Source organism: Anolis carolinensis, chromosome 2 (assembly GCF_035594765.1).
Source record: "Anolis carolinensis isolate JA03-04 chromosome 2, rAnoCar3.1.pri, whole genome shotgun sequence".
NCBI lineage: Eukaryota > Metazoa > Chordata > Lepidosauria > Squamata > Dactyloidae > Anolis > Anolis carolinensis.
In genome coordinates this window covers 210,467,005-210,482,936 of record NC_085842.1, presented here as the reverse complement: position 1 = coordinate 210,482,936, position 15,932 = coordinate 210,467,005, and the positions used below count along the sequence as shown (strand labels likewise).

General features: G+C 42.0%; 1 protein-coding gene across 4 annotated transcripts in view; it reads left to right on the top strand.

Annotated features, from left to right (window-relative positions):
* Positions 1-15,932, top strand: part of rarg (retinoic acid receptor gamma) — a 157,635-nt gene that overhangs the window by 118,650 nt on the left and 23,053 nt on the right. For 2 of the 4 annotated variants that reach the window (XM_008103588.3, XM_008103589.2), the window contains one exon: positions 2,941-3,048. The exons of the other annotated variants lie outside the window; for them this stretch is intronic. In XM_008103588.3, coding sequence (XP_008101795.1) covers positions 2,941-3,048 — 108 coding nt within the window. The remainder of the gene's footprint in view (positions 1-2,940; positions 3,049-15,932) is intronic. 4 annotated transcript variants of the gene reach the window in all.

Here is a 15,932-nt window from a genome sequence, read left to right as displayed (position 1 = left end):
GAGCCCAAGACATTTTGCTGCCCGAGGAATGGTGAAACAGGAGGGTGCCCTCATTTATCCTATGTACAAAAGTTGACTTTTTCTTGTTGATAATAGGAAAGTATTGTCTCCCACACCTGAAGCCAACAGCTAGATCACAGGGCAGGTCTTAGCAAACAGCTTTCTCCTCCCAAATCTTCCTGACGCCTCCTGGCATCTGCTGCCTGAAGCATCTATCTCACTAATAACAAGACTGGTTCTTATGATAGCAGCATGCATTTCCATTACTGAGCATCTCTAACCATTATCATTCATCTTTCCTGCTATGCTTCATATGCAACATACAGACTGTAAGTCACATGAGTGTTTATGGAAACCAGGAAGTAGAATATAGCAGAGCTCAAAAGCATGAAAAAGTTCATGCTCCCTGGAGTTCCTGGGAGTAATAGTAAAAAAAGAAAGAAAAAAAGACATTTCCAAGCTCTCTGCAGGAAGGCAACATGATAGGTGCACTAACTTTTTCAGCTGTATCTATGATTTCCTGCTGAGCCTCCAGCATTTCTTTGCCCTGTGTATTTTAGTGGGGCGGTTCTATATCTCCCTATGTATCTCTTTCCATATCTTGACCCATCCCTTTGGATATAGGATAGTTTGTAAACACAGAGAAAGGGACAGAGGGCCTTTTTCTTTTCTTTCCTCCCCCGGGTGGCTCCAAGAAGTTATTTGGGTGTGTACAGAAGCTATTTAGAGAGGATTAAGTGAGGACTAGAATGTGATGCTCTCCAGGAAATGACAGGCCAGATAACAGCTCAGCCTGACAAGGGCCTCAGAGGAGCCTTGCCTTAGTTTGTCAGCAGCCTCTGATGCTGCTCCGATAAGCGGGGCTCTCTTCTCCCTCCCTGTCCAGCTCAGCTAGCAGTCCTGGGCTTTCTTTCCCAGAACTTGAGTACATTGTTGATCTGGATGACAGCCCGCAGAATCCATCTGGGCCATCCTGCCTGACTTTTCTTCTTTCTCAGATACCTGTCACCCCAAAAAGTAGCATTTCCAAGCTCTTCTTATTCTTCACAGTGGAACTGAGGCAGGATCTGATTAATGCTGGGTTTTTGTAACTGGGTTGGGCCTTCATAAAGTATAGCCAGTTGCTGGGGAGGCCCACATTCCTCCCAGCTCAAGTTATTTTACTAGGTTACTCAGTACTGGGTTTACTCAGGTTACTGAGGCTGGGCGAACCCTTTAGCCCTCCCCTTCATTGGTGATGCTGGGGAGCTGAGATACTTTTCAGATTTTATATAGATTTATTTGGTTTATGTTTTAGCCTCACCTCCCACCTGTCCTCTTTTCCTTACCTGATGGAGCTTAAAACAGACCATTAGGATAAGTGCTTGCTGTTTAATTTTTTAGATGTGAGCTAAGAGACAGCATTGTCAAATAAGCTGACCGGTCATACCATTAGACAAAGGCAGGCAGCTGCCTCAGGTGACAGGTTTGGAGTGTTGCAGAAGTACAGCAAATGGCTAGTTGTCGAAGGCTTTTGTGGCCAGAATCACTGGGTTGTTGTGTGTTTTCCGGGATGTATGGCCATGCTCCAGAAACTTTCTCTTCTGATGCTTCGCCCACATCTATGGCAGGCATCCTTAGAGGTTGTGAGGTATATTGGAAAACTAAGCAAGGGAGGTTTATATATCTGTGGAAGGTCCAGTATATTGGAAAATATACACCTCAGAACAAAGGATTCCCCCAGGCAGGAATGAAGCTTGCAAGGCCATTAATGCTAATCAAGGTGATTAATCGCAACATTCACACTGGCCTCCAACAGACAAGAGTTATTTCTTCCACCCTGGACCTGCCACAGATATATAAACCTCCCTTGCTTAGTTTTCCAGTATACTTCACAACTCTGAGGATGCCTGCCATAGATGTGGGTGAAACGTCAGGAAAGAATGCTTCTGGAACATGGCCATACACCCTGGAAAATGCACAACAACCCAAATGGCTAGCTATTCACTATGTTGTTGTTCTATTTTTGCCATGTGGAGGGTTCTGCTTCATGTACCAAAAAAATGGACATGTTAGGGTACTTTGCATTAGTACTGTGCACCATTGGGAAGAATTTGCTCTTTGCCTCAGGCAGCAAAATAATTTGAGCCCAGTTTGCAAAACAACCTGATAGCATAGGGGTGTGTGTGAGAGAGAAATAAGGGATTTCAGGCATTGTCCTTTAACATAGGAAAACTGTAAGGCTAAGTGATTACATACCTGCCACCAACATCTATGTGATCATGTACAAGTGACAGCTTTGGGTTTCATTTTCTCCATTTCATAAAATGCCAGCCTCAGGGAGCTTTAATTAGGAATTAGATGCATCATATTCAGAAAGGACACGTGCAACAAATTATTATCCCTTTCTGCTCAGTAGTAGATGGTTGGACTGAGACGAGCAAAACAGAGTTAAATTGCCACTGACCAATGAAACTCAACTGGGTAATTTTAGGTCAGCCACTCTTTTCCTATCTTACATCATAGGATGGTTGTGAGGATAAAATTGGGAAGGATGAGAGTTATGCATGTTGCCTTGAACTCAGTGGAGTGGTTCCCAACCTTTGGTTCTCCAGGTGTTTTGGAGTTCAACTCCCACAATTCCTAACAGTTGGTAAGCTGGTTGGGATTTCTGGGAGTTGTGAAGTCCAAAACACTTGGAGGATCAAAGGTTTTTAGGGCAGTGGTTCTCAACTTGGGGTACCTAGATGTTTTTGGCTACAACTCCCAGAATCCTAGCTAGTTTACCAGCTGTTAGGATTTCTCGAAGTTGAACATCTGGGGACCCCAGATTAAGAACCACTGGCTCAGGGGAAAGGGAAAAAGGCAGAATATAAAGGGAACAAATAAATATCAGTGACAAGCAACTGCTCTGATGCACCCAGGTCCCTGAATTCCTTTGCCGGTTGCTCCTTCTGACAGGTTTAACTGGCTACCCACTCAAGGAGGATCCCACAAAGGCCAGAGCCAGATCTGAGGACCACATTGGCTGGCTGCAGCAAAGATCCAGAGGGACCGGGATCACTTCTGGTACTGGAAGCAAATTATCTTGTTGTTCGTGGAATGTACTGTCCGTTTTCCAAGCTTTTAGTAGATATCACTGTGTAGCAGCTGGGATATCCCTTTTGGAATGGGTTGAAGTGGGATTTCCAACAGTATCTGAAGGGGTCCAGATTAGGGAAGGAAAAGATAATTAAAGTGGAAGCAGTGGCTCTTTTGAGCCTCTGGAAGAGTCTCCCTAATCCTTTCCTGTTCAAAAAAACTTCCAGTGAACAGTCTTCAAATTTTGGACCTGAACCAACTAGCTTAGAACTTTTTGAATTACAGCTCACAATTTAATGAATGCCCTAAATACATTTGTGGGACCAAGTTTCCACAGTTGGTGCTCATGATCAAAGCCAGGCAGTAAACTCTTTTCTCTGTTTAAATTACACCCTTATCACCCTTATTTGTATGCCATCAAGTCCTGATCTCTGGATGCTTCAAGGCATATGGCTCCTAGGGTTCATAAATCATTGCTCTTCCTCTCTGCACTACAAGTGAAATTGCAACTGAATTTCCACACTTCCACAGATATATTGCATCCTTCCCCCAGTATATTTTTCCCACTGTATTTTGTTCAAACCCAGCAGGCATAACAAAGCATAGTGAGGAAGTGAAAGGTCTGATTTAGCTGAAATGCCATTTCCATCTCTGTAGACAGCCAATTATCATGCCAGAAGCGACTTGCAGTATGTTCTCAAGTCACTTCTGACATGATTTTAAAAAAATAGGCAATATTTATTATTATTTTTAAAAATGGCCAAGACATACAGGTATCCTTTACAAAGGTGAATGGATGTGGAGCTTTGATGAGTACATTTCCTTGAGATGTTGCTGATGTTGTCAAAGGCCTTTCAATGCAGTTCAGCTAGATTCAAACTGTAGCAGCCAGACAACAAACTCCTACAAAAGTGTGCATAAGAATGCTCTGTGCTCTTTAATGCTCTGTGGTTTGTGTAATCACTATTTGGGCCTCAAAGTAGTTCCAGGATTTAATCACCTGTACAGCAAACCCACTTTCTGCCATACCAGTTTGAAACTGCAATACATGGTCAGTGTCGATGAGGCAAAAATCACATTGATTTAAACTTCATCAGGGATGACTCCATTGCCCAAGGCAAAACTTAATGGGATTCATGGACCCCAATTCATTTTCCTCCCATGCTGAACCGCTAGGGACTGTTTGATAAGCAAGTGGACAGATTTGCTGGAGGACCTAGAAAGTCTCCAGAGAGGACATTTTGTCGGAAGTGGATAGGTGAAATGATTGATATTGGGCCCACAATTATGGGAGTTGTACTCTATGCATAATGCCATAAGAAGCTCCCTTAGGCTAATTCAAACCATTCCTCCTCTCTAGTTTGGACCTGGGTGCCCCAAGGGTGCATCTACACTGTAGAATTAATGCAGTTTGATGCCACTTTAACTACCGGGGCTCAGTGCTATGGAATTCTGTGGTTTGTTGTTTGGTGTGACACCAGAATTCTTTGTCAGAGAAGGCTAAGGTGCTTGTAAAACTACAACTGCCAGAATTCCACAGCAGTAAAAATGATATCAGACTTTATTAATTTTACAGTGCAGATTTACCCTAAGAGTGGGGATCTCCCTCCTTTGGTTCAGCATGCTGCCCCCACAATCTCTTACCATCTGGACATTATCAGCCCAAATGTATCCATTCTTGGTCTTTACTGAATAGGGATTTGAGAAATCTCTTGAGTCTTGCATTCATTCCATTTATGCTAATCCTGTCCCTTCCTCCTATCTTTGTTTGATATCTGGTTGTGAAACTGTTTATTTTTTCTTCCTGCATAAAAATGTGTGCCTATTTTGTTACAAAGTTTTTCTAATACATTTCCTCAATACATTTCCACCCCTCCAAACTCACATTCCTGGGTATTGTTGCAGCGGTAGAGGAGTGTCTGTGTGCATTTTGAAAAGAATCATAAATGCAGGGGCTGTTCCATGTGCTGACATAATTTTAGTTGTGTGCCCTTATTTGTGTATAATTCAAAAAGGAAAGCAAGAATCGAATGCTTGTGGTTTCCCTCTCAATGACAGGAAACTGAAAGATGTACACACACTGATTAATAGTCTTGGAGTCCACAAATTAGATAAACTGTCTTTAAAAAAATAAATCAGTAAATGCACATTTCTTTCCTGTCCCTATCTTTGTCAGCAGCTTTCCAGGCTTTTAGACAAGGGTCTTTCCCAGACCTACCTAAACTGGATCATATTTCCATGCAAATAATGTTCTTGTTTACTATTGAATATATAACATTTCCCCAAGATCAATGAAAAGGGAGTATGTTTCTTGTCTGGTTCCTACTATGGTAAACCAGTTGGACCTGATTTGCACATTCACTTTGTGCCTTTCCCTGTTGTCTTAATAGCTCAGTTGTATGTAACATGTGATCAGCCTGGATCACATGCTTTCTTCCTCCTCGCTGCATACTCAGTGTTGAACTTCTAGTGAGGCAGTGGGTGTATCTGCACTGTAGAATTAATGCAGTTCGATGCTACTAACTGTCACAGCCCAATACTATGGAATTCTGGGAATTATAGTTTTGTGAGGCACCAGCACTCTTGGGCAGAGAAATCTAAAGACCTTGTCCCACGGTTCCATATCATTCAGCACTGGCAGTGAAAGCAGTGTTGAACTAAATTAATTTTACAGTGTAGCTGCACCTAGTGTTATCAACAGGGGAACAATTCTGATGAGGTCTTCCAACATAACATGGATTTTTGAAACTCTATAGGCCTATTTCAGTCTTTTTACGCCTTTTCAGATCCCCTTGTTTCCTGATATTTTTACAAAAAACCTTTTACTTTAAAGCAGAATTTTCTTTGTCCAAAATAAAAAAAATTCCCAGAGAAACCCAAAATATGAAGAAATGTTCAGAAATTCCCAAATGCATATAATTTCACCAAGCAAAGAGGGGGAAAATAATATTTTTTGTTCTAATATCCAGTAAGCAAGGATTTGCATCTCTAGTTGAAGCTAGCAACCCCAAGCTAGATCCAAGATTATTTTATTGCCCCCTTTACTCGTTTTACAAGTGTTACATGTGTTGACATAAGTACATATGTGTGTGTTTCACTGTATATAATGTCACATGAACCAGTGTTGAAAGGCTAGTTAAAATACAGTCAACAAGTGATTCAGCCATTAGGCACTCACTTTGGGATGTTTTCTTCTGGTTGATCTTGCTAAACTGGTGTCTGGATTCCAGAGTTATATGGAGGATCACATCTGTCTGTCTGTTGGCCGTCTCCCTCTGCAAACAGTGGTTGCTCTTAAGCTGATATAAGAATCCAGTCCAACCACCCACCTTCCCCTTGAAGTACAATACAGCATGTTACACCTTGCAAAATTGGGAGAGGGAGGCATTTTGCTGTGAATTACAAGAAAAGTGATTCACTTGTAACTCTTGCCCAGCAAAAGCTATTTAGTGTTGAATATTTTTGGCTCTGGGGATTTCACTAAATAAATATGTTGTGTAGAAAAATATACCTAAAGTAGCCATGCAAACAATTTTCTAATGAAGATGTGCATTCTGTCAAGGACATGGTGACTTAACATAGGTTCCCGATTCTGGGAGAGCCAGGAAGGATTTGAATATACCATATTCCATATATATGCTGTTGCAGTGAGTTTTCCGGGTTGTGTGGCCATGTTTCAGAAGCATTTTCTCCTGACATTTCGCCCACATCAATGGCAGGCATTCTCAGAGTTTGTGAAGTCTGTTGAAAGCTATAGGCAAGTGAGGTTTACATGTCTGTGGAAAGCATGATCATCAAGTTTGCAGACGATACCAAACTGGGAGGGATAGCTAACACTCCAGAAGACAGGAGCAGAATTCAAAACGATCTTAACAGATTAGAGAGATGGGCCAAAACTAAAAAAATGAAGTTCAACAGGGAGAAATGCAAGATACTTCACCTCGGCAGAAAAAATGGAATGCAAAGATACAAAATGCGGGATGCCTGGCTAGACAGCAGTAAATGTGAAAAAGATCTTGGAGTCCTTGTGGACAACAAGTTAAACATGAGCCTACAATGTGATGCGGCAGCGAAAAAAGCCAATGGGATTCTGGTCTGCATAAATAAGGGTATAGCATCTAGATCCAGGGAAGTCATGCTACCCCTCTATTCTGCCTTGGTCAGGCCACAGCTGGAATACTGTGTCCAATTCTTGGCACCGCAATTGAAAGGAGATGTTGACAAGCTGGAAAGCATCCAGAGGAGGGCAACTAAAATGATCAAGGGTCTGGAGAACAAACCCTATGAGGAGTGGCTTAAAGAGCTGGGTATGTTTAGCCTTCAGAAGAGAAGGCTGAGAGGAGACATGATAGCCATATACAAATATGTGAGGGGAAGTCATAGGGAGGAGGGAGCAAGCTTGCTTTCTGCTGCCCTGCAGACTAGGACGCGGAACAACAACTTCAAACTACAGGAAAGGAGATTCCACCTGAACATCAGGAAGAACCTCCTCACTGTGAGGGCTGTTCAGCAGTGGAACTCTCTCCCCCGGGCTGTGGTGGAGGCCCCTTCTTTGGAGGCTTTTAAGCAGAGGCTGGATGGCCATCTGTTGGGGGTGCTTTGAATGAGATTTTCCTGCTTCTTGCAGGGGGTTGGACTGGATGGCCCATGAGGTCTCTTCCAACTCTACGATACGATTCTATGATTCTAAGTCCAGGTTGGGAGAAATAACTTTCCACAGATATATAAACTCTACTTGCCTAGTTTCAAACAGACCTCACACCTCCAAGGATGCCTGCCATAGATGTGGGTGAAACATCAGGAGAGAATGTTTCTGGAACATGGCCATATAGCCTGGAAAACTCACAGCAACCCAGTGATTCTGGCCATGAAAGCCTTTGATAACACAATATCTGCTTTGATAATTTAGGAAAACCCCATGAATGTTTTGAGGAAAGGAATATTCAGAAGTGGTTTTGCCTCTGAAATAGAGCTGTCAGTACTCATCAGGTTTTGGTGATCCTCCATCCAAGTACTTACTAATAATAATAATAATAATAATAATAATAATAATAATAATAATAATAAAACTTTATTTATACCCCGCCACCATCTCCCCAACGGGGACTCGGGGCGGCTTACATGGGGCCATGCCCAAGACAATACAATAAACCATAACATAATACAATTAAATAATACATTACATAAAATAAACAGTACAACATAAGATCAAAACAGCAATATAACACGAGCGGGCCGCATGAATACTACATTTAAAAACTAGATTAAAAATTAAAACTCTGGGTGAGAAAGGGATCAGAATAAAACCTCGAGGGACGGGACATCAGATAGTGAACCAGTCTAGAGGATAAATATCGGGGTATACTAATATACTAATATACTAATCAAGACTGATGAAAGGAAGCATATGAATCCTTTGATCTTTGGTTTCACTGAGCCCACTTTGGACATATGGCGTTGGGAAGTCCGAGCTCCTCACTTCAGACCAATAGATGTTAGCCACATTGCCATCCACATCATGCCCATAAAACACCACCTCTTTCTTTGTCAGCAACATGGCGACTGTCATAACCTCAACTTTCTTCTGGAAATAATCCCAAATTTGATCCCTAAGGTCAGGTAGCAGGTGATGGGGCAGGTGGCCTCCACATGAGACCTTGGAGAGCAGCCATAGGCTCTGCAGTGAACAATTTATGCTTTTTTAATGGCAGCTACCTATGTTCTTGGCCCTCAGACTCTGGCCAGGTTTTTTTTTAAAAAAAATTTCATACCCATTATGAGGGTATTGTATTTTGTTTCATAATGGAGTGGCTATATGACTTTACTTCTATACTTTTGATTATCTGAGATAACACACCTGGAATTAGATCCACTTCCCAAAATATTTGATGGGATGAATGCAAATTATTGTAATTTCTATGATCCTTGCTTTCATACGTGACTGAATAAAATTTGGAGCCAATCTACATATTATGGAATGAAGTCGCAGAATCTTGTTTTGTTCTTACTTTGGTGTCATTCACAGAGTCAGCCAATTTAAAGAAAGCACATTCTGTTTGTAATGAAACAATCCCATTAGGCAAAGAGGTAAATCTAGACAAGTTACTTTATGGATAATTCTCCTGGAATCTTCCCTAAGCAGTATGGTCACGGATTTTGAAACATAACTTTTGGAACTACAACTTGTAGACTCCCCATGTCATTAGCTGCCTTCAGTTTCTATGGAGGGAAAGGTGGGATATGATAAATAAATCAGTACATCCATTGTTCTTGTTGGCTGTAGAATCTAGAAGTTGTGATCCAAAAAATAACTCTTCCAAAGTGTGACAAGATTTTTCTTATTGTGTCAGAAGCAACTTGAGAACATACTGAAAATCGTTTCTGGTGTGAGAGAATTGGCGGTCTATAGAGATGTTGCCCATGTGTTAGCTGGGAGGCTTCTCTCAGGTCCCTGCAGGCTAGAGCTGACAGATGGAAACTCACCCCATCTCACGGCAACCTTCAGGTCAGCAACTCAACCTTCAGGTCAGCAGTTCAGCCAGCACAAGGGTTTAACCCATTGTGCCACCGCGGCTCCTAATGTGACAAAATTATGCTAGACTTTTCTTTCTGGTGTAATCGACTATATGCAGTGGAGATCCAAAAACTTGAAATGTGATAAATATGTAACTTCCCCCAACTTACAGTCTGATGTAATTCAGTCCAAAATTCTGACATCTTATTCTGTGGGATTGAAGCTGTTAAGCACTTTCTCCCACCTTGCTGCCTGGAGAAATGGTTGAGTCAGAAAGACTATTGTTGCTGAGCTCCTGGCATTTTGCGTATTCAGATTTCCTGCCTTGTTTTGTTCCCCAGAGGGGTAGGGCTGGCCACTTCCCTCCATTCCCAGGGGTGGATGGCCATATTTCATGCTGTTTGTCCCATCTCAGTGAAGGTGCTGCATTAGCCTCCTGCCCTCTGGGAATGTGTTTGGGATTGTTCCCTCTGTTAGAGCATCAGATGGCTGTCAGCACAGGGGGGATTTATGGCCAGGGCGGCTCTTCCTTGTGTCCATGGAGGCAGGAGAGCCCTGTCCTGCTGTGGAATTTATTTCCTGCCCTCTGCTCCCACCTGTTGCAGAGCACGCTCTTTATCTCGATTAATGATGCCTCAAAAGCCTGACGGCTCAGCTTCCGGGCAGCCCTTCTCGGAGCTTTGGGTGGCCTTGGCTTTGGCTCTTTGGCCGCTGGTGCTGTGTGCTTGTTCTAACCTTCATGCTGTGTGACTCCAGGCAGGCGGGCCGGGTGCTGTCAGATGCAATAAAGGAACCCAGGAAAACATGTCTGTTCAGTGGCTTGGAGGGATCGGAGACCTATGCCAGACTGCCCGGAGATGCTTTGCTCCTTTCCAGTTTTCATAGTGTAGAGGCAAGTGAAGGGCATTTTCCCAGGGATGGAACAAAAAGGGTCAGGGATGTGGCCCTTGTAATGCACAAATCCTTCACTGCAACCAGTGCTATCTATAGTCCCTTTGCTGCATGCATTCCAGGTCCCACCTGATCTTGGAAGTTAAATAGAGTTAGCCCTGGTTAGTATGTGGATGGGAGATTACCAATGAATACCAGGTGCTGTAGGCTGTTTTTTAGAGGAAGGAACTGGCGAAACCACCTCTGAATGGCATTAAGTGGCCATAAGGCAACAGGTGATTTTAAGTCCTCATATGTTACGATCTGCCATGCAAAGATTTAGGGATTCATTTTACAAAGTTCAATCCTGTCATGATTTCCATATCTTACACGGCAGTACTTAGCTTTCAAAAATTTTGGTGTGGAGGCTGGACTCCATGTGGAAAACTCTACATTGAAAATGTGAACTTTCCAGCTTACTTCTAATTCGACTTTACAAAGGGTTCATCCAGACGGATTAAAAAATCCATCATTTGCTCCTCTTCTTTTTGGTTTTATAGTGGATTAAAATAAAACCATCTGGGAAGCTGGTATAAAAAATCTGGGATGCTTTGGGATAAACAAAATACAAATGGATGGATCCTCCAAATCTGAATCTTTCTGTTCTTTGTAATTCATCTGGGTGCATTCAAAGTTCCACATGTTTAATGGTTTTTATTCATTTATTTGTTAGTCTGAGAACCTGGGACTCCGAGAAGTGTTTTAGTTAGATTTCAATCCAGTTTTTTTTATCTCTCTTGTTATACAATTAGTAGTCCAACTGTGTGGCACTGTTGCAGATGGATGTATGCTGGCTTTGGGGAGGGTGCACTTTATACAGTTTACTCCTGAGAAGGGAAAAGGAACCAAAATTTCATCAACTCTCCCGTCCCCTAATCTAATCTACTCCAAAATTTGCCACAGAGCCAGTTTCTCATAGCAGTTTGAGCATTGGACTATGATTCTGAAGACCAGATTTCAAATCCCCAGTCCATCATGAAACTCACTGGATGACTTTGGGTGAGTTATACTGTCTCAGCCTCAGAAGACAGCAGAGGCAAATTCCTTCTGAACAAATCTTGCGAAGAAACCCTATGGAAAATTCACTGTAGGGTTACAATAAATTGGAAATAACTTGCAATAACAACATCAACAAATTGTATTTTTTACCCATTTCTACAACATCAGAGCTATGGTCCCTTTCAAAATAAGACACCTAATATGGCTCATGTATGTGAATATCCTCCTGCTCAGGATTCGACAAATAATTCCACGTTGTGTCATTTCAAGAAGAAAAGCCTCCCAAAAATGTTTGATGGAACACTGCTGTTTTATCTGTTTGTGTTTTTATTTGAGAGGGATATTATTTTTTTCCTTTTCCGCCCCCTTTTTCTCTTTGATTTTAATTTTTATTTGACCACAGAACACTATGAGCAGAAGCAGTAAAAAAAGCACACCCACATCTGTTATGTAATCACAGTGCGCTTTTAAAGTAAAGGTATGTTCTTGCTTTTGGTCAGAGCTTTGTATTTGTGAGATTCATTTTGTCCCTGTTTTGACCATTCTGGTATCCTTCCCCTCCTTCTGACTTGTGTGGCAGATGTAAGCACTCAGCTTACATCTTGCAAAGTTATTTTTGGTTCCTTCTTGGTGCCTCTCATACCAGATTAACAGCCCCCTGGGATTTCTTGGGGCAGTTCTCAGCTGGGTTGCTGTGAGTCTTTTGGGCTGTATGGCCATATTTCAGAAGCTTTCTCTCCTGAAGTTTCACCCACATCTGTGGCAGGCATCCTCAGGATGCCTACCACAGATGTGGGCGAAACACCAGGAGAGAAAGCTTCTGGAACATGGCCATACAGCCCAAAAGACTCGCAGCAACCCAGTAATTCCAGCCATGAAAGCGTTCGACAATACAGTTCTCAGCTGCTTTGATGAAATGAGCAGTAAGAACATGAAAGAAGTCCTGGCCCAAAGGAGATGGTCAGATTGGGCATGTTTCAGAGCATACTCTTGGCTCATGTATCATTTGGAAGTAATGTGTTCTTGTGGTATGCTTTCAAATCATTTCTGATATGGGGATTTCTTGGTAGAATCTATTCAGAGAGTTTGCTTTTGCCTTCCTCTGAGGCCATGAGTGTGTGAGTGTCAGAGAGAGAGATCTTGCATTCTTTCTCTTTCTTCCACCTTCTAGCTTTCCTCACACAGCATTCTGTGTTTATGTGTTCTTTTCAGGTAAATAAAGGCCCTCTACTGAGATCTAATCACCTGGCTGGGCCCCCTTTTGTGTGCTCCTATCTCCTAGCCCTGGGGAGCCAGTCATGCACTGCTGGAGCCAAGGAAGCAGCCGCCAAATGCCTATTGTCTTATCTGAAAGAAGAGGATAATGGCAGAACCCTTTAATTCATGAGCTTCTAATTGTCCCTTCTTCTCTGATGTTGATGAGGGTTTCTTGGGAAGCAGACAGTTGGGAGAGAGGAGGGAGAAGATACAGTTGTTAGGTGCCATGAAATAAAACTGTCAAGGGGTTTCCTTGGCAGGATTTGTTCAGAGGGGCTTTGTCTTTCTTTTCCTCTGAGGCTGAGAGAGTATGACATGCCAAAAATCACCCAGAGGGTTTCCATACATTTGAATTCTCGTCTCTAGAGTCATAATCTAATCCTCAAACCATTGTTGATATGGATTGCTATGAGCTTTCCTGGCTGTATTGTCATGTTCCAGAAGCATTCTTTCGTGACATTTCGCCGACACCTATGGCAGGCATCTAAAATCAGGATGTAAATAAAGAACAACACTCTGAAAACAGGAGAATTGCTGACAGGAAACAATCAGGGCCAGCAAACACCCCCCAATAAAGGATTCCCCAGGCATAAATCAACCAGGCCTTGAAACAGCTAGGCCATTAAATGGTGATTAATTGCAACATTCACGCTTGCCTCTGACAGACAAGAATTATTTCTCCCACCCTAGACCTTCCACAGATATATAACCTCCCTTGCTTAGTTTCCAATATACCGTATCTCATACCCTCTGAGTATGCCAGCCATAGATGTGGGCGAAACGTCTGGAGAGAATGCTTCTGGAACATGGCTGTACAGCCCGGAAAACTCACAGCAATCCAGTGGTTCTGGCCATGAAAGCCTTCCACAATGCATTGTCAATATGCTAAGCAAAAATTCAAGAGAGAAAGCATAAAATGTCCCTCTTCCTTAATTCTGTTTTAAAGTTTATATGGATTAGGTTTTAATTCACACATTGTTATGGTTTTCAGTGCTTGTCTCTTTGAGTCTTCGTTGGTAGAGAAAAAGTGAGGTTGTCATTATTCAAGAACGTTTGGATGGTGCGTGTGTAAAGTATAATACTGAAATATAGATCGTAACCAGGAGAACAGATGTTGCAATCTACATTGGCTGGTCCAGGAGTAGTTCATGAGTTCATTTAGCATTTTATATATATATAAAAACTTTCCTAAAAGCTGTAATAGTTTTACTGCATCTGGAACAAGCAAGTGATCACCTCAGTTGTTTCCACTGTCCTAACAAATGGGATGGAGAACATATTACCTTGCTGCTGTTGTGTGCCTTCAAATCGGCAATCCTAAGATAAACATATCATGGTGTTTTTTGGGGAGTTATTCAGGGTAGTTTTGACACCATCACCTTCCTCTATGATTGAGAGAATGTTACTTGCTCAAGATTACACAGTAAGTTTTTCCCTAGCTCTAGTCCAGCACTATACCATACTGGCTTTCAAAGTATCACATTGTTCCAGCATTCAGAGCATCTGCTGGCTCTTTTATAAGACTTTAGGCTTCTTGATTCTTTCTCACAAGAATCCACTGCAGTGAAATTACTTTGTCTGAAGGCTAGGGATGAATCAGTGGGACTTGAACTCTATACTGTTAGATCCTTGGGCAGTTTATACTTCTGCGTCAGCTTGTGTATCCAAGAGTTCCCTTCAGAGGCATCACTTAGAAACTGTTGCCTAGAGATCATCTTTAAATAAGACAGCATCCTTCATAATCCTGCAGGTCATTGCCAGAGAGAAACAAGTAGTTGTTCCTAACAGTGTGTGCCAGTATGATTCTATGAAACGTATTAAATCTGGAAAGGACTTGAAAGCACACAGCAACAACAACAACAGTTTGAATAGATGAGGAGTCATTGGCAATGGTTTCTGATGCTCCTCACAAAGCTTGCTTCAACTTGAGCCAAAATAAAAGGATTTGTTTGTTCAAGCCCTTGTTTAACTATGAACACTGAGATACTCTGTACATCCTACCTGTGTGAAAACCTTGAGTCGTTTGTGTCTGTTGATCTCCCAAAAGTACATGTATCAAATATGTATATGAACTTTTCTTACATAGAGACTCAGTATTAGGATAACTTCTTTGGAGTACAGCTTCCAGTCTCCAAAGAAGTAACTGCTCAAAGCTCTGTTGAGAGAAATCATTGATTCATCTCACTCAGTATTAGGAACTTTCTACGATCTCAAAGACATATAGTTGTATGAAGTTATTGTTGCAGAAATTCCTTTTAAAATCTAGCAAGCTGGACATTGAAGCTGAGACTTTCTGCTTGCAATGGATATCTTTACCAGTGACCTCATGGCTGTCCCATTGATCCAGTTTTGGAGAGGAGAATTCATAAAGAGATAGCCAGGGTATGGTGTGTATCTACACTGCAGAATTAACTCAGTTTGATATCACCTTAACTGTCATGGCTTAATACTATGGGATAATGGGAGTTGTAGCTTTACATGGTGTTTAGCCTTCTCTGTCAGAGTGTTTGTGCCTCAGCAAACTACAAATCCAGGATTCCATAACATTGAGCAATGGCAGCTAAAATAGTGCTGAACTGTATTAATTTACCCGTTGTCTTTTCCAGCACAAAAAGGAAGAGAGAACTGGAGCAATACCTTTAAGGCTAACCAACGAATACCCATGTACTCCTTCAAATGCACTGACACATTATCACATGGGCTTTTGTGAATGGCAGCCCTCTGCTCCAGATGCACTGATAAATTCTATCTGAGGAAGTGGATTGAAATCCACAAAAACTCCTGTTAAAATAAATCAAAGAGAAGGTTGCTAATGCCCATGTGCTTTGATGACCAAGCACATATTGGTCCAAGCAGCTAAGGGTGTATGTGTATCTAAATGTGCACTTCCCATACTGCTTTTAGAACAATGGGACTTACTGGATGGAAGAAATATTGTTAAATTGGAGGAATGATGATTACAATTAGATGCTTCTCCAGTTGATCAGCTGTTAGGTGTTAACAGCAAGCAGCTGGTTGGTGCAGTCAGCAAAAAAGCTGACCCCTGCAATTGCTGGCAAACATCAAAGGAGGAAATCACCTTGAGTACAAAGTTATGAATGGAGAAAATCTTTTGGTTTCTTGGATGCTAGGGCTACATTTTTAAGGATGAAAGTTTGAGGTACCCCTGTGA